Source organism: Pelophylax lessonae, assembly GCF_965119305.1.
Source record: "Pelophylax lessonae genome assembly, chromosome: 5".
Lineage (NCBI taxonomy): Eukaryota > Metazoa > Chordata > Amphibia > Anura > Ranidae > Pelophylax > Pelophylax lessonae.
The window spans coordinates 558,170,095-558,189,602 of NC_138772.1; the positions used below are offsets into that span (position 1 = coordinate 558,170,095).

Below are 19,508 nucleotides of genomic sequence, written 5' to 3' on the forward strand. Positions count from 1 at the left end.
CATTTCAGTTTATTTTTTTTCTATTTTAATTCATTTTATTTATTTCACTTCATCTTATTTGTTTTTCTATTTATTTCATTAATTTTTTTTAACTTTATTTATTTTCATTTTATTATTTTACTTGAAATCATTGTATTTTATTTTACTTATTGATTTTATTTATTTATTTATTTATTTTAAATAATCCCTCAGGGCACAGGCTGCAGTACTCACCTCCAATGCAGAGCTGCCCCCCGCCCCCTGCAGAACCTCTTCTCCGCCACAAGGTGTCCTCAGTCTTCCAGGCTTGAAGGACATTCAGCATCACTCAGACTGGAAGACTCAGGGTGTCATGGCCCCGCCCATGAGGGAGGCAGAGAGCAGTACGGACCAGCCAGTTCTGAGAAGGGGCTTCTTATTACAGCACTCACCTTCAACCTAGAGCTGCCCTTCTCCCTGCAGAATCTCTTCTCCACCATAAGGTGTCCTTAGTCTTCCAGGCTGAAGAGCACTCAGCATCACTCAGACTGGAAGACTCAGGGTGTCATGGCCCTGCCCCTGAGGGGTTTAGTGAGCAGTACAGACCAGCCAGTCCTGAGAAGGGACAAAGATCAAGAGAACTCTGGCTGGCCTGAAGATACTGCCAGTGGGGGCCACAAGGACAGGAAGGGGTGATAGTCTTGGGGGGGGGGGCACAGAGTCAATAGTTGGGGGGGGAGGGGCACAGAGCCAACAGTCATGAAAAGTTTTGCTGGAAGCAACTAGTTCAAGGACCAAAATTTTACCAATCAGACTGTTGTAATCCCCTTTACAGCAGAGCTCAGACTGAGAGAGGGAGGGGAAACACATTAAGCCAATCAGGCTCTGTTGCAGTGCATATGTGATAATGGGAGGAGAAAGCAGAGGGGGCGGAGCTCATCAGTGTGCTGCTGTGTCAGCACAGCCCATAACAGAATGGGGGGGGGGGTGACCAGCAGAAAAAAAAAACCCAGTCACTAATTGACTATACTGTGTGGGAGAGCTGTGTAAATCTCAGGACTGGATGGACATACAAATGAATGGGCAGGAAAACCATTACCTACCTATGGCTTTTCGCTAATGGTAGGGAAGGTCCCTCCCCTCCGGGTTCTGGGTGGAGGAAAGTCTTTATAAGGCCGGCCGCCCCAAATCTGACTTTTCAGGAAATATTTTCTCCTTGAGACGGAAATCGCAGAGCCATCTTATATAAAAAGGTGCAATCTTCAGAAGTCATATTTCCCGGGAAAAATGTAATATTTTGGTATTGATCTCCCCCAATCAGACGGGATCTTCTCGCTCTGCGGGGGAGGGAGGACCCGGCTGATCTCCAGGGATGTGTGTCGGACGCTCCGTGCGACTATGACGCTGGGCGGGATCAACACTGAGGAAGGAACGGGGTTCCTGGTTTGGGGATCACTTGGATTGGTGCTTTATAATAAGAAATAAGAGTAGTCGACGCGTTTCGTTGGATTTAGGCCCCCCCCTTAATGACACTCGATCCTCTCTTCCCGGCCAGGAGACCATCTGCATGGAGTTTGCATGCATTTCCTCCTAAAGACATGCTGGTGCAAGTGACCCCAGTATGTGTGATAGGGACCCTAGATTGCAAGCTCTGTGGGGGCGGGAGAGGGGGGTGTGGGCTGATGGGGGTGTACACTGTACAGCAAGGGTCTCCAAACTTTCCAAACAAAGGGTCAGATTATGGTGCTTCAGACATGAGGGGGGGGGGGCCCATTGGGTGTAGAAAAGGTCCTGATGCCCCATCATTAGTATCAGTGGCAGGAATAGTGCCCCACCATTATTTTCCAGCACTGCCTTAACCCTCTTGGGCATGGAGTTCACCAGAGCTTCACAGGTTGTCACTGGAGTCCTCTTCCCCTCCTCCATGATGACATCACAGAGCTGGTGGATGTTAGAGACCTTGCGCTCCTCTACCTTCTTTTTGAGGATGCCCCACAGAGGCTCAATAGAGTTTAGGTCTGGAGACATGCTTGGCCAGTCCATCACCTTTACCCTCAGCTTCTTTAGCAAGGCAGTGGTGGTCTTGGAGGTGTTTGGGGTCGTTATGTTGGAATACTGCCCTGCCCCCCAGTCTCTGAAGGGAGGGGATCATGCTCTGCTTCAGTATGTCACAGTACATGTTGGCATTCATGGTTCCCTCAATGAACTGTAACTCCCCAGTGCCGGCAGCCCCAGACCATGACACTCCCACCACCATGCCTGACTGTAGGGAAGACACACTTGTCTTTGTACTCCTCCCCTGGTTGCCCCCACACACGCCTGACACCATCTGACACCAAATAAGTTTATCTTGGTCTCATCAGAGCACAGGAGATGGTTCCAGTAATCCATGTCCTTAGTCTGCTTGTCTTCAGCAAACTGTTTGCAGGCTTTCTTGTGCATCATCTTTAGAAGAGGCTTCCTTCTGGGATGACAGCCATGCAGACCAATTTGATGCAGTGTGCGGCGTATGGTCTGAGCACTGACAGGCTGACCCCTCCCCCACCCCTTCAACCTCTGCAGCAATGCTGGCAGCACTCATACGTCTATTTCCTAAAGACAACCTCTGGATATGACGCTGAGCACAGCACTCAACTTCTTTGGTCGACCATGGCGAGGCCTGTTCTGAGTGGAACCTGTCCTGTTAAACTGCTGTATGGTCTTGGCCACCATGCTGCAGCTCAGTTTCAGGGTCTTGGCAATCTTCTTATAGCCTAGGCCATCTTTATGTAGAGCAACAATTCTTTTTTTTCAGATCCTCAGAGAGTTCTTTGCCATGAGGTGCCATGTAGAACTTCCAGGTTACCAGTATGAGAGAGTGAGAGCGATAACACCAAATGTAACACACCTGCTCCCCATTCACACCTGAGACCTTGTAACACTAACGAGTCACATGACACCGGGGAGGGAAAATAGCTAATTGGGCCCAATTTGGACATTGTCACAGAGGTGTACTCACTTTTGTTGCCAGCGGTTTAGACATTAATGGCTGTGTGTTGAGTTATTTTGAGGGGACAGTAAATTTACACTGTTATACAAGCTGTACACTCACTACTTTACATTGTAGCAAAGTGTCATTTCTTCAGTGTTGTCACATGAACAGATAGAATAAAATATTTACACAAATGTGAGGGGTGTACTTACTTTTGTCAGATACTATATAATGTTTGGGGGTTCGAAGTATTTTTCTAGCAAGAAATTAAGATTTTTACTTCTAAGCAAAAATTGCCAGAAAAGACCTGCTTTTGAAGTGGTTATGTAACAATGTATCTACAGTGAGGGGAAAAAGTATTTGACCCCCTGCAGATTTTGTACGTTTGCCCACTGACAAAGAAACGATCAGTCTATAATTTTATTGGTCGGTTTATTTTACCAGTGAGATAATGTACCTCTGTGTACCTCTGAGTAACAATGTATCGTCTCTCCCTCCCTCAGGTGTAACACTCAGGATTACATCTGGCACAAGGGTCTCCGCTGCGAGTCCATCATCACCGACTTCCAGGTGATGTGCGTGGCGGTCGGCACGGCCGCGCTGGTGGTCCTCCTCCTCTTCATGATGACCGTCTTCTTCGCCAAAAAACTCTACCTGCTCAAGACGGAGAACTACAAACTGCGCAAAAGGAAGTAAGTGGCCCCCGATCTGTCACCCCGTCCAGGGTTCCTGAAACTGCCATTTTGTAGCAACTATGGCAATAGTACTGAGTGTGTAGATGGGGAATCCTGGAACCCCCGATACCTGCCTGGTCCTCATGTCTACACAGAGCTGCCCCCCTCCCCACAGAACCTCTTCTCCACCATAAGGTGTCCTCAGTCTTCCAGGCTGAAGGACACTCAGCATCACTCAGACTGGAAAACTCAGGGTGTCGTGGCCCCACCCCTGAGGGGTGCGGAAAGCAGTACAGACCAGCCAGTCCTGAGAAGGGGCTTCTTATTACAGCACTCACCTTCAACCTAGAGCCGCCCCGCTCGAAGAACCTCTTCTCAATCACAAGGTGCCCTAAGTTTTCATGGCTGAAGGGCACTCAGCATCACTCAGACTGGAAGACTCAGGGTGTCATGGCCCCGCCCCTGAGGGGTTCAGAGAAGCAGTATAGATCAGCCAGTCCTGAGAAGGGGTGCAGATAAAGAGAACCCTGGAGCAACGATGGCAACAGTACTGAGTGTGTAGATACACAACTGCCTGAAAGACACTAACTTCACATAACAGCCCCCTCCCCCCCTTCACATCAGAGCTCCTACTACACATCAGAGATCTCCCTTAACATTAGAGATCCCCCTTCACATCAGAGACCCCCCCCATCATATCAGAGCCCCTCCTTCATATCAGAGCCCCTCCTTCGCATCAGAGATCCCCCTTAACTTTAGTGATCCCCCTTCACATCAGAGATCCCCTTTATATCAGAGCCCCTCCTTCACATCAGAGATCCCCTTTACATCAGAGATCCCCCTTTACACCCTTTACATCAGAGATCCCCCTTCACATCAGAAATCCCCCTTCATATCAGAGCCCCTCCTTCACATCAGAGATCCCTCCTTCACAGCAGAGATCCCTCCTTTACATGGAGATTCCCATTCACATCAGAGATCCCCCTTCACATCAGAGATTCCCCTTCACATCAGAGACCCCCCATCATATCAGAGCCCCTCCTTCATATCAGAGCCCCTCCTTCGCATCAGAGATCCCCCTTAACTTTAGTGATCCCCCTTCACATCAGAGATCCCCTTTATATCAGAGCCCCTCCTTCACATCAGAGATCCCCTTTACATCAGAGATCCCCCTTCACATCAGAAATCCCCCTTCATATCAGAGCCCCTCCTTCACATCAGAGATCCCTCCTTCACAGCAGAGATCCCTCCTTTACATGGAGATTCCCATTCACATCAGAGATCCCCCTTCACATCAGAGATTCCCCTTCACATCAGAGATCCCTCCTTCATGTCAGAGATCCCCCTTAACATCAGAGATCCCCCCTTAACATCAGAGATCCCTCCTTCACATCAGAGATCCCTCCTTCACATCAGAGATCCCTCCTTCACATCAGAGATCCCTACTTCACATCAGAGATCCCTCCTTCACGTCAGAGGTCCCCCCTTCACGTCAGAGATCCCTCCTTCACATCAGAGATCCCTCCTTCACGTCAGAGATCCCTCCTTCACGTCAGAGATCCCTCCTTCATGTCAGAGATCCCCCTTCATGTCAGAGATCCCCCTTCACGTCAGAGATCCCCCTTCACGTCAGAGATCCCCCTTCATATCAGAGATCCCCCTTCATGTCAGAGATCCCCCTTCATGTCAGAGATCCCCCTTCACATCAGAGGTCCCTTCTTCATGTCAGAGATCCCCCTTCACGTCAGAGATCCCCCTTCACATCAGAGGTCCCTCCTTCATGTCAGAGATCTCTCCTTCACATCAGAGATCCCCCTTCACATCAGAGATCCCCCTTCACATCAGAGGTCCCTCCTTCATGTCAGAGATCCCTCCTTCACGTCAGAGATCCCTACTTCACATCAGAGATCCCTCCTTCACATCAGAGATCCCTCCTTCACGTCAGAGATCCCTCCTTCACGTCAGAGATCCCCCTTCATGTCAGAGATCCCCCTTCACATCTGAGATCCTCCTTCACATCAGAGGTCCCTCCTTCATGTCAGAGATCCCCCTTCACGTCAGAGATCCCCCTTCACATCAGAGGTCCCTCCTTCATGTCAGAGATCCCTCCTTCACATCAGAGATCCCCCTTCACATCAGAGATCCCCCTTCACATCAGAGATCCCCCTTCACATCAGAGATCCCCCTTCACGTCAGAGGTCCCCCTTCACGTCAGAGATCCCTCCTTCATGTCAGAGATCCCTCCTTCACATCAGAGATCCCCCTTCACATCAGAGATCCCCCTTCACATCAGAGATCCCCCTTCACGTCAGAGGTCCCCCTTCACGTCAGAGATCCCCCTTCACATCAGAGGTCCCTCCTTCATGTCAGAGATCCCCCTTCACGTCAGAGATCCCCCTTCACGTCAGAGATCCCCCTTCACATCAGAGATCCCTCCTTCACATCAGAGATCCCCCTTCACATTAGAGATCCCCCTTCACATCAGAGATCCCCCTTCACATCAGAGCCCCTCCTTCACATCAGAGATCCTCCTTCATGTCAGAGATCCCTCCTTCACATCAGAGATCCCTCCTTCACATCAGAGATCCCCCTTCACATCAGAGCCCCTCCTTCACATCAGAGATCCCCCTTCACATCAGAGCCCCTCCTTCACATCAGAGATCCCCAGTAACATCAGAGATCCCCCTTTACATCAGAGGTGCAAGAAATCAATCCTTCGCACACGCGACCTTGTGAACCACTCTGCCTGCTGCATAACTGCGAGGCTTCAAAAACGCAGATAAAATTCCCGCTTTGACGCTAATATAATCCTCTTTTGTGAATGGCCCTCAAATATAATGCAGGGAGGTGTGAACACGACCTGAATACAGCGTATTGTAAAAGTATTCACACCCCTTGAAATTTCCCACATTTTGTCATTTTACAACCAAAAACGTAAATGTATTTTATTGGGATTTTATGTGATAGACCGACACAAAGTGACCATAATTGTGAAGTGGAAAGAAAATGATAAATGATACAAATAAATCTGTGAAAAGTGTGGCTGCATTTGTATTCACCCCCCGGAGAACCGCCTTTCCCTGCACTTACAGCTGGGAGTCTTTTTGGGGATGTCTCTGCCAGCTTTGTACATCTAGAGAGGACATTTCTGCCCATTCTTCTCTGCAGAATATCTCATCTCTGTCAGATTGGATGGAGAGCGTCTGTGAGCAGCAATTTTTGGGAGACATAGGAGAACATGCCGGGGAGACATAGGAGAACATGCTGGGGAGACATAGGAGAACATGCCGGGGAGACATAGGAGAACATGCTGGGGAGACATAGGAGAACATGCCGGGGAGACATAGGAGAACATGCCGGGGAGACATAGGAGAACATGCTGGGGAGACATAGGAGAACATGCTGGGGAGACACAGGAGAACATGCCGGGGAGACATAGGAGAACATGCCGGGGAGATATAGGAGAACATGCCGGGGAGACATAGGAGAACATGGAGGGGAGACATAGGAGAACATGCTGGGGGAGACATAGGAGAACATGCTGGGGAGACATAGGAGAACATGCTGGTGAGACATAGGAGAACATGCCGGGGAGACATAGGAGAACATGCCGGGGAGACATAGGAGAACATGCTGGGGAGACATAGGAGAACATGCTGGTGAGACATAGGAGAACATGCCGGGGAGACATAGGAGAACATGCCGGGGAGACATAGGAGAACATGCCGGGGAGACATAGGAGAACATGCCGGGGAGACATAGGAGAACATGCTGGGGAGACATAGGAGAACATGCCGGGGAGACATAGGAGAACATGCCGGGGAGACATAGGAGAACATGCCGGGGAGACATAGGAGAACATGCCGGGGAGATATAGGAGAACATGCCGGGGAGACATAGGAGAACATGGAGGGGAGACATAGGAGAACATGCTGGGGGAGACATAGGAGAACATGCCGGGGAGACATAGGAGAACATCCCGGGGAGACATAGGAGAACATGCTGGTGAGACATAGGAGAACATGCCGGGGAGACATAGGAGAACATGCCGGGGAGACATAGGAGAACATGCCGGGGAGACATAGGAGAACATGCCGGGGAGACATAGGAGAACATGGAGGGGAGACATAGGAGAACATGCTGGGGAGACATAGGAGAACATGCTGGGGAGACATAGGAGAACATGCTGGGGAGACATAGGAGAACATGCCGGGGAGACATAGGAGTACATGCTGGGGAGACATAGGAGAACATGCCGGGGAGACATAGGAGAACATGCCGGGGAGACATAGGAGAACATGCTGGGGAGACATAGGAGAACATGCCGGGGAGACATAGGAGAACATGCTGGGGAGACATAGGAGTACATGCTGGGGAGACATAGGAGAACATGCTGGGGAGACATAGGAGAACATGCTGGGGAGACATAGGAGAGCATGCCGGGGAGACATAGGAGAACATGCCGGGGAGACATAGGAGAACATGCCGGGGAGACATAGGAGAACATGCCGGGGAGACATAGGAGAACATGCCGGGGAGACATAGGAGAACATGCCGGGGAGACATAGGAGAACATGCTGGGGAGACATAGGAGTACATGCCGGGGAGACATAGGAGAACATGCTGGGGAGACATAGGAGTACATGCCGGGGAGACATAGGAGAACATGCTGGGGAGACATAGGAGAACATGCTGGGGAGACATAGGAGAGCATGCCGGGGAGACATAGGAGAACATGCCGGGGAGACATAGGAGAACATGCCGGGGAGACATAGGAGAACATGCTGGGGAGACATAGGAGTACATGCTGGGGAGACATAGGAGAACATGCTGGGGAGACATAGGAGAACATGCTGGGGAGACATAGGAGAGCATGCCGGGGAGACATAGGAGAACATGCCGGGGAGACATAGGAGAACATGCCGGGGAGACATAGGAGTACATGCCGGGGAGACATAGGAGAACATGCCGGGGAGACATAGGAGAACATGCCGGGGAGACATAGGAGAACATGCTGGGGAGACATAGGAGTACATGCCGGGGAGACATAGGAGAACATGCCGGGGAGACATAGGAGTACATGCTGGGGAGACATAGGAGAACATGCCGGGGAGACATAGGAGGACATGCTGGGGAGACATAGGAGAACATGCTGGGGAGACATAGGAGAACATGCTGGGGAGACATAGGAGAACATGCCGGGGAGACATAGGAGAACATGCTGGGGAGACATAGGAGAACATGCTGGGGAGACATAAGAGAACATGGTGGGGAGACATAGGAGAACATGCTGGGGAGACATAGGAGAACATGCTGGGGAGACATAGGAGAACATGCTGGGGAGACATAGGAGAACATGCTGGGGAGACATAGGAGAACATGCCGGGGAGACATAGGAGAACATGCTGGGAATACATAGGAGAGCATGCTGGGGAGACATAGGAGAACATGCTGGGGAGACATAGGAGAACATGCTGGGGAGACATAGGAGAACATGCCGGGGAGACATAGGAGAACATGCTGGGGAGACATAGGAGAACATGCTGGGGAGACATAGGAGAACATGCTGGGGAGACATAGGAGAACATGCTGGGGAGACATAGGAGAACATGCTGGGGAGACATAGGAGAACATGCTGGGGAGACATAGGAGAACATGCCGGGGAGACATAGGAGAACATGCTGGGGAGACATAGGAGAACATGCTGGGGAGACATCGGAGAACATGCTGGGGGAGACATAGGAGAACATGCCGGGGAGACATAGGAGAACATGCTGGGGAGACATAGGAGTACATGCCGGGGAGACATAGGAGAACATGCTGGGGAGACATAGGAGAACATGCTGGGGAGACATCGGAGAACATGCTGGGGGAGACATAGGAGAACATGCTGGGGAGACATAGGAGAACATGCTGGGGAGACATCGGAGAACATGCTGGGGGAGACATAGGAGAACATGCCGGGGAGACATAGGAGAACATGCTGGGGAGACATAGGAGTACATGCCGGGGAGACATAGGAGAACATGCTGGGGGGGAGACATAGGAGAACATGCTGGGGAGACATAGGAGTACATGCCGGGGAGACATAGGAGAACATGCTGGGGAGACATAGGAGAACATGCCGGGGAGACATAGGAGAACATGCTGGGGAGACATAGGAGTACATGCCGGGGAGACATAGGAGAACATGCTGGGGAGACATAGGAGTACATGCCGGGGAGACATAGGAGAACATGCTGGGGAGACATAGGAGAATATGCTGGGGAGACATAGGAGTACATGCCGGGGAGACATAGGAGAACATGCCGGGGAGACATAGGAGAACATGCTGGGGAGACATAGGAGAACATGCCGGGGAGACATAGGAGAACATGCCGGGGAGACATAGGAGAACATGCCGGGGAGACATAGGAGAACATGCCGGGGAGATATAGGAGAACATGCCGGGGAGACATAGGAGAACATGGAGGGGAGACATAGGAGAACATGCTGGGGGAGACATAGGAGAACATGCCGGGGAGACATAGGAGAACATCCCGGGGAGACATAGGAGAACATGCTGGTGAGACATAGGAGAACATGCCGGGGAGACATAGGAGAACATGCCGGGGAGACATAGGAGAACATGCCGGGGAGACATAGGAGAACATGCCGGGGAGACATAGGAGAACATGGAGGGGAGACATAGGAGAACATGCTGGGGAGACATAGGAGAACATGCTGGGGAGACATAGGAGAACATGCCGGGGAGACATAGGAGTACATGCTGGGGAGACATAGGAGAACATGCCGGGGAGACATAGGAGAACATGCCGGGGAGACATAGGAGAACATGCTGGGGAGACATAGGAGAACATGCCGGGGAGACATAGGAGAACATGCTGGGGAGACATAGGAGTACATGCTGGGGAGACATAGGAGAACATGCTGGGGAGACATAGGAGAACATGCTGGGGAGACATAGGAGAGCATGCCGGGGAGACATAGGAGAACATGCCGGGGAGACATAGGAGAACATGCCGGGGAGACATAGGAGAACATGCCGGGGAGACATAGGAGAACATGCCGGGGAGACATAGGAGAACATGCCGGGGAGACATAGGAGAACATGCTGGGGAGACATAGGAGTACATGCCGGGGAGACATAGGAGAACATGCTGGGGAGACATAGGAGTACATGCCGGGGAGACATAGGAGAACATGCTGGGGAGACATAGGAGAACATGCTGGGGAGACATAGGAGAGCATGCCGGGGAGACATAGGAGAACATGCCGGGGAGACATAGGAGAACATGCCGGGGAGACATAGGAGAACATGCTGGGGAGACATAGGAGTACATGCTGGGGAGACATAGGAGAACATGCTGGGGAGACATAGGAGAACATGCTGGGGAGACATAGGAGAGCATGCCGGGGAGACATAGGAGAACATGCCGGGGAGACATAGGAGAACATGCCGGGGAGACATAGGAGTACATGCCGGGGAGACATAGGAGAACATGCCGGGGAGACATAGGAGAACATGCCGGGGAGACATAGGAGAACATGCTGGGGAGACATAGGAGTACATGCCGGGGAGACATAGGAGAACATGCCGGGGAGACATAGGAGTACATGCTGGGGAGACATAGGAGAACATGCCGGGGAGACATAGGAGGACATGCTGGGGAGACATAGGAGAACATGCTGGGGAGACATAGGAGAACATGCTGGGGAGACATAGGAGAACATGCCGGGGAGACATAGGAGAACATGCTGGGGAGACATAGGAGAACATGCTGGGGAGACATAAGAGAACATGGTGGGGAGACATAGGAGAACATGCTGGGGAGACATAGGAGAACATGCTGGGGAGACATAGGAGAACATGCTGGGGAGACATAGGAGAACATGCTGGGGAGACATAGGAGAACATGCCGGGGAGACATAGGAGAACATGCTGGGAATACATAGGAGAGCATGCTGGGGAGACATAGGAGAACATGCTGGGGAGACATAGGAGAACATGCTGGGGAGACATAGGAGAACATGCCGGGGAGACATAGGAGAACATGCTGGGGAGACATAGGAGAACATGCTGGGGAGACATAGGAGAACATGCTGGGGAGACATAGGAGAACATGCTGGGGAGACATAGGAGAACATGCTGGGGAGACATAGGAGAACATGCTGGGGAGACATAGGAGAACATGCCGGGGAGACATAGGAGAACATGCTGGGGAGACATAGGAGAACATGCTGGGGAGACATCGGAGAACATGCTGGGGGAGACATAGGAGAACATGCCGGGGAGACATAGGAGAACATGCTGGGGAGACATAGGAGTACATGCCGGGGAGACATAGGAGAACATGCTGGGGAGACATAGGAGAACATGCTGGGGAGACATCGGAGAACATGCTGGGGGAGACATAGGAGAACATGCTGGGGAGACATAGGAGAACATGCTGGGGAGACATCGGAGAACATGCTGGGGGAGACATAGGAGAACATGCCGGGGAGACATAGGAGAACATGCTGGGGAGACATAGGAGTACATGCCGGGGAGACATAGGAGAACATGCTGGGGGGGAGACATAGGAGAACATGCTGGGGAGACATAGGAGTACATGCCGGGGAGACATAGGAGAACATGCTGGGGAGACATAGGAGAACATGCCGGGGAGACATAGGAGAACATGCTGGGGAGACATAGGAGAACATGCCGGGGAGACATAGGAGAACATGCTGGAGAGACATAGGAGAACATGGTGGGGAGACATAGGAGAACATGCTGGGGAGACATAGGAGTACATGCCGGGGAGACATAGGAGAACATGCTGGGGAGACATAGGAGTACATGCCGGGGAGACATAGGAGAACATGCTGGGGAGACATAGGAGAATATGCTGGGGAGACATAGGAGTACATGCCGGGGAGACATAGGAGAATATGCTGGGGAGACATAGGAGAATATGGTGGGGAGACATAGGAGAACATGCTGGGGAGACATAGGAGAACATGCCGGGGAGACATAGGAGAACATGGTGGGGAGACATAGGAGAACATGCTGGGGAGACATAGGAGAACATGCCGGGGAGACATAGGAGAACATGCCGGGGAGACATAGGAGAACATGAAGGGGAGACATAGGAGAACATGCTGGGGAGCAGGGCAGCCATCAGGGGGGGACAGCCCATACACATGTAAGGGGCCCAGGCGCTCCGAGGGGCCCGGCCGCCCAGGCCCCAACCAAGGAGACCGAGTAGTTGCAGCTGCAGTAACTAGCAATTGCTAAAGCATAGCGGCTGCAGAGTAAGCCGATGCAGCTGAAGGGATGTCTCTTTGCTGGATTGCGTTGTCTCTTTGCTGAAAATATGAGGCTGTCTCTTTGCTGAATATATGAAGCAGTCTCTTTACTTGATTGGGATGTCTCTTTGCTGAATATATGGGGATGTATCTTTGATGGATTGGATTCATTTTCATTTATTAATTTGTAAGAGTGTTAAAATAGAAGTGGGTGCACTGAAGGACTCAGTGGGATGGCCAGTGGACGGATTCGGTGGGACGGCCAGAGGGCGGAATGTTGGTGGTCAGGCCCGGTGGGGCCCAGGCCTTAAAGCGGAGTTCCACCCAAAAGTGGAACTTCCACTTTAGGGAGTCCTGACCCCCTGACATGCCACATTTGGCATGTCATTTTTTTGGGGGGGGGAGCGGGTACCTAGTTTTGACAGGTACCTGCTCCCACTTCCGCTCGGAGCGGCGCGGCGCCCTGAACGGAAGTTCTCCTCTCCCCCTCCCTCCCTGCAATCTTCTGGGACACGTCAGAGGTCCCAGAAGATTGCCGGCCAATCAAGACACGCAGCGCGACTCGCGCATGCGCAGTGGGTACCCGGCTGTGAAGCCGCAAACTGTCACAGCCGGGTGCCCACAGCAGTGATGCCGGCGCCGAGGGAGAGGATCGAGGCTTCGGGCGGCCGCATCGCTGGACCGTTGGACAGGTGAGTGAATGGCTGGAACTCCGCTTTAAGCTGTGTAAGGGGCCCCAAAATTTCTGATGGCTGCCCTGCTGGGGAGACATAGGAGAACATGAAGGGGAGACATAGGAGAACATGCTGGGGAGACATAGGAGAATATGGTGGGGAGACATAGGAGAACATGAAGGGGAGACATAGGAGAACATGCTGGGGGGACATAGGAGAACATGCCGGGGAGACATAGGAGAACATGCCGGGGAGACATAGGAGAACATGCTGGGGAGACATAGGAGAACATGCCGGGGAGACATAGGAGAACATGCTGGGGAGACATAGGAGAACATGCCGGGGAGACATAGGAGAACATGCCGGGGAGACATAGGAGAACATGCTGGGGAGACATAGGAGTACATGCCGGGGAGACATAGGAGAACATGCTGGGGAGACATAGGAGAACATGCTGGGGAGACATAGGAGAACATGGAGGGGAGACATAGGAGAACATGCTGGGGAGACATAGGAGAACATGCTGGGGAGACATAGGAGAACATGCTGGGGAGACATAGGAGAACATGCTGGGGAGACATCGGAGAACATGCTGGGGAGACATAGGAGAACATGAAGGGGAGACATAGGAGAACATGCCGGGGAGACATAGGAGTACATGCCGGGGAGACATAGGAGAACATGCCGGGGAGACATAGGAGAACATGGTGGGGAGACATAGGAGAACATGCCGGGGAGACATAGGAGAACATGCCGGGGAGACATAGGAGAACATGCTGGGGAGACATAGGAGAACATGCCGGGGAGACATAGGAGAACATGCTGGGGAGACATAGGAGTACATGCCGGGGAGACATAGGAGAACATGCTGGGGAGACATAGGAGTACATGCCGGGGAGACATAGGAGAACATGCTGGGGAGACATAGGAGAACATGCTGGGGAGACATAGGAGAACATGGAGGGGAGACATAGGAGAACATGCTGGGGAGACATAGGAGAACATGCTGGGGAGACATAGGAGAACATGCTGGGGAGACATAGGAGAACATGCTGGGGAGACATCGGAGAACATGCTGGGGAGACATAGGAGAACATGAAGGGGAGACATAGGAGAACATGCTGGGGAGACATAGGAGTACATGCCGGGGAGACATAGGAGAACATGCTGGGGAGACGTAGGAGAACATGCCGGGGAGACATAGGAGAACATGCTGGGGAGACATAGGAGAACATGGTGGGGAGACATAGGATAACATGCGGGGGAGACATAGGAGAACATGCTGGGGTAACATAGGAGAACATGCTGGGGAGACATAGGAGAACATGCCGGGGAGACATAGGAGAACATGCTGGGGAGACATAGGAGAACATGCTGGGGAGACATAGGAGAACATGCCGGGGAGACATAGGAGAACATGCTGGGAGACATAGGAGAACATGCTGGGGAGACATAGGAGAACATGCTGGGGAGACATAGGAGAACATGCCGGGGAGACATAGGAGAACATGCCGGGGAGACATAGGAGAACATGCCGGGGAGACATAGGAGAACATGCTGGGGAGACATAGGAGAACATGCTGGGGACACATAGGAGAACATGCTGGGGAGACATAGGAGAACATGCTGGGGAGACATAGGAGAACATGCTGGGAGACATAGGAGAACATGCTGGGGAGACATAGGAGAACATGCTGGGGACACATAGGAGAACATGCTGGGGAGACATAGGAGAACATGCCGGGGAGACATAGGAGAACATGCCGGGGAGACATAGGAGAACATGCTGGGGAGACATAGGAGGACATGCTGGGGAGACATAGGAGAACATGCTGGGGAGACATAGGAGAACATGCTGGGGAGACATAGGAGAACATGCTGGGGAGACATAGGAGAACATGCCGGGGAGACATAGGAGAACATGCCGGGGAGACATAGGAGAACATGCCGGGGAGACATAGGAGAACATGTCGGGGAGACATAGGAGAACATGCCGGGGAGACATTTTTTATGCCATTGCTTTGTTTCAGCCTGGGTTGTGTTTGGAGGTGTCGTTGATGGAACGTAGCCTGGGGTCACACTGGGTGCATGCTGAACACTGCATGTGATTTGCGCCAAAAACGCACCGCATTCCTGTGCGTATCACATGTCATGTCTGTGCGATGCGATTTCAGTCATATAAATTTTATGGGTCAAATTGCATCACATTTGCACCAAAATGTAGGACCCTTTTTTCCTCCACACCTAATCGCATTGTATTGGTGTGAACAGCCATGTGATGCGATTCTGGCAAGCACACTGCATTTTGCAATCTGTTTTGGTGCATTGTTCATGGAACATGAAGCCCTGTTGACATTGTGCAGATTTGGCATGCGATTTGTCATGTCGAAACGCATGTCAAATCAAAGCCTATTGCCGGCACCAATTCACACTGAGGGCGGGGGTGAAATCATTCCGCTGAATGCGCACGATTTCAAACTCGCATGCCGGTGCGACTTCGGGGGGCGATTTGACAGACGTCTGTACGGGTTCATGCACAGATGACTATTGAAGTCGCCAAAAGTAGTGTAGAAACAACTTTTGGGAGTCGGTGCGGCGCCGCAAAGTCAGGGTTGCACCAATTCGGACAGTGACGTTGCCGGCAATAGGCTCTGATATTTCATGCGATTTGACATGTCAGATGTGAACGGGGGGCTTAATGTTCCATGAATGACACCCTGAAACAGATTGCAAAAGGGAGTGAGCTTGACAGAATCGCATCGCATGGGTGTTCACAGCCATGCAATGTTATTTTGATGCAAGGAAAAAAAGGGTCCACATTTGCACCAAAATGTTGTAGGACCCTTTTTTCCCCGCACCTAAATCTTATCGCATGTGTGTGAACACCCATGCGATGCAATTCTGTCAAGCATTACATTGTGGGAAAGTGGGAGGTACTAAAATAGCATAGAGGTGATTTTTAGCTAAAAACGCCAAAAAATGCTAAAAAGCTAAAAAACGCACGACAAAGCTACTGGCGTTTTTATAACGTCCCGTGTGCATGAGGACTAATAGTTGTCCTGTGGACAGATTCTCCCACCTGAGCTGTGGATCTCTACAGCTCCTCCAGAGTTCCCATGGGCCTCTTGGCTGCTTCTCTGATGAATGCTCTCCTTGCCTGGCCGGTCAGTTTAGGTGGACGGCCATGTCTTGGTAGGAGCCCGGTCGGTCAGTTTAGGTGGACGGCCATGTCTTGGTAGGAGCCCGGTCGGTCAGTTTAGGTGGACGGCCATGTCTTGGTAGGAGCCCGGTCGGTCAGTTTAGGTGGACGGCCATGTCTTGGTAGGAGCCCGGTCGGTCAGTTTAGGTGGACGGCCATGTCTTGGTAGGGGCCCAGCCGGTCAGTTTAGGTGGACGGCCATGTCTTGGTAGGAGCCTGGCCGGTCAGTTTAGGTGGACGGCCATGTCTTGGTAGGGGCCCAGCCGGTCAGTTTAGGTGGACGGCCATGTCTTAGTAGGGGCCCGGCCGGTCAGTTTAGGTGGACGGCCATGTCTTAGTAGGGGCCCGGCCGGTCAGTTTAGGTGGACGGCCATGTCTTGGTAGGGGTTCGGCCGGTCAGTTTAGGTGGACGGCCATGTCTTGGTAGGGGCCCAGCCGGTCAGTTTAGGTGGACGGCCATGTCTTAGTAGGGGCCCGGCCGGTCAGTTTAGGTGGACGGCCATGTCTTGGTAGGGGTTCGGCCGGTCAGTTTAGGTGGACGGCCATGTCTTGGTAGGGGCCAGGCCGGTCAGTTTAGGTGGACGGCCATGTCTTGGTAGGAGCCTGGCCGGTCAGTTTAGGTGGACGGCCATGTCTTGGTAGGGGCCCAGCCGGTCAGTTTAGGTGGATGGCCATGTCTTAGTAGGGGCCCGGCCGGTCAGTTTAGGTGGACGGCCATGTCTTGGTAGGGGCCCAGCCGGTCAGTTTAGGTGGACGGCCATGTCTTGGTAGGAGCCTGGCCGGTCAGTTTAGGTGGACGGCCATGTCTTGGTAGGGGCCCAGCCGGTCAGTTTAGGTGGACGGCCATGTCTTGGTAGGGCCCGGCCGGTCAGTTTAGGTGGACGGCCATGTCTTGGTAGGGTTGCAGTTGTACCATACTCTTTCATTTTCCCATGATGGATTGAACAGCGCTCCATGAGATGGTCAAATCTTGGGAGATTTTTTAATAACCTAACCCTGCTTTACACTTCTCCACAACTTTATCCCTGACCTGTCTGGGGTGTTCCTTGACTTTCATGATGCTGATTGTTCACTAAGGTTCTCTAACAAACCTCTGAGGGCTTCACAGAACAGCTGTATTTATACTGAGATTACATTACACACATGGGGACTCATATTACTAATTAGGTGACTTCTGAAGGCAATTGGGTCCTCTAGATTTTAGTTAGGGGTATCAGAGTAAAAGGGGGGTGAATACAAATGCAGCCACACTATTCACAGATTTATTTGTATCATTTATCATTTTCCTTCCACTTTGTGTCGGTCTATCACATAACATCCCAATAAAATACATTTACATTTTTTGGGTGTAACATGAGAAAATGTGGAAAATTTCAAGGGGTGTGAATACTTTTACAAGTCGCTGTATATTTTTCACGTTCTGGATTTTTTTGTCGGTTCCCGGTAATAAAATGCGTCCCTGGCGCCCCCCTAGCGACGCTCTCATTGGACGATGGCCTCCATTCCTCCAGTGGTGATATTCGGAGAGGAAGTGGATCCTGGATACAATGTATCTCCCCCCCCCCCCCCGACTCTGAGCCAGGGGAGGGAGGAAAGTTTTTGATATCTTTTTCTAGTTCAATGATATAAAGCGCCCCCCCCCCCCCCACCACCTCCTGGCAGGAAGAGACAAAGCTCCATCTGTCAGCCCCAAGGATTTAGTCCGGAGTGCCCCCTGCTGTGCAGCAGCTGCTTCATAATGAGATCTGAAAGGACGGGGATGGGGAGTATGGGGGGGTCTATTGTGGCTGGAGGTATATGGGGGGGGGGTTAGCATTCCTGAACACAAGTGCTGCATTGCATGCAGTGATTTCTGGCCTGTGGGGAAGTGCCATCATTTTGGTGGGGGGGGGGGGGGGGGGGTCAGCCGCTAAAGAGATGAGGCAGCTGTCTATAGACCTCCCATGACCCGGGGGCTTTACCGACCAATAATTAGGAGAAAGGGGCCACTGGATCGTCTAATTGGGGCCCCGGTGGGTTCTGAAATCTGAAGGGGGAAATTGGAATGACATTTTGGTTAGAGTCCCCCTTGAGCAGTGAATTCCAGAAACACAGCAAATTCCCAAAAAGCCAAAATCCAGGCTGATGAATGATATAAAAATAATAACATGATAAAAAATAACAATGAAAGTAACAATTTTCATAATAAAATATATTTTTTTTCAGTTTTGGATGGAGTAGGGAAAGGTTTTTATGGCTGTGTCCCCCCAGGGGGAAGATTCCCCTCTCTCTTTCTCTTGTGACAGTAAAATCTCTGATGTTACAGTTGTCACCGAAACAGGAACAGAGGGGAAATCTTCCAATGGGGACACCTGTGCCAGTGACAACTAAGAAGGGATTTCCTCTCACTTCCTGTTGTGACACCTGGACAGGAAGTGAAGGAAAATGTCCCGAGTGGGGACACAAGTGTTTATCGCTTCCCTACTGCTTTCAAAAACAAAGGAAAAAAAAAGTTTTTTTTAAATTTAAACACCGTTTAAAGGTAAAGTTTATTGTGTTCATATTTTGCCTTCCTCTCCCCTTATTGATGTTTTATTAAAACCTTTCCATTTTCATTCTATATCTTTTTTTTTTTAGGCCTATTGACAGCATCACCGGGTCTCTGTGCATTTCTATGCAATGAAGGCAGATCATGGCTGGTGGGAGGGGCCGACAGGGGGCTGTACAGAGCTTCCTGAAAACATCCCAGCTTCCCACCTTAG

General features: G+C 51.5%; 1 protein-coding gene across 1 annotated transcript in view; it reads left to right on the forward strand.

Annotated features, from left to right (window-relative positions):
• Positions 1-19,508, forward strand: part of CSPG5 (chondroitin sulfate proteoglycan 5) — a 117,139-nt gene that overhangs the window by 58,457 nt on the left and 39,174 nt on the right. Inside the window, exon 3 of the mRNA XM_082258533.1 lies at positions 3,433-3,621. Coding sequence (XP_082114659.1) covers positions 3,433-3,621 — 189 coding nt within the window. The remainder of the gene's footprint in view (positions 1-3,432; positions 3,622-19,508) is intronic.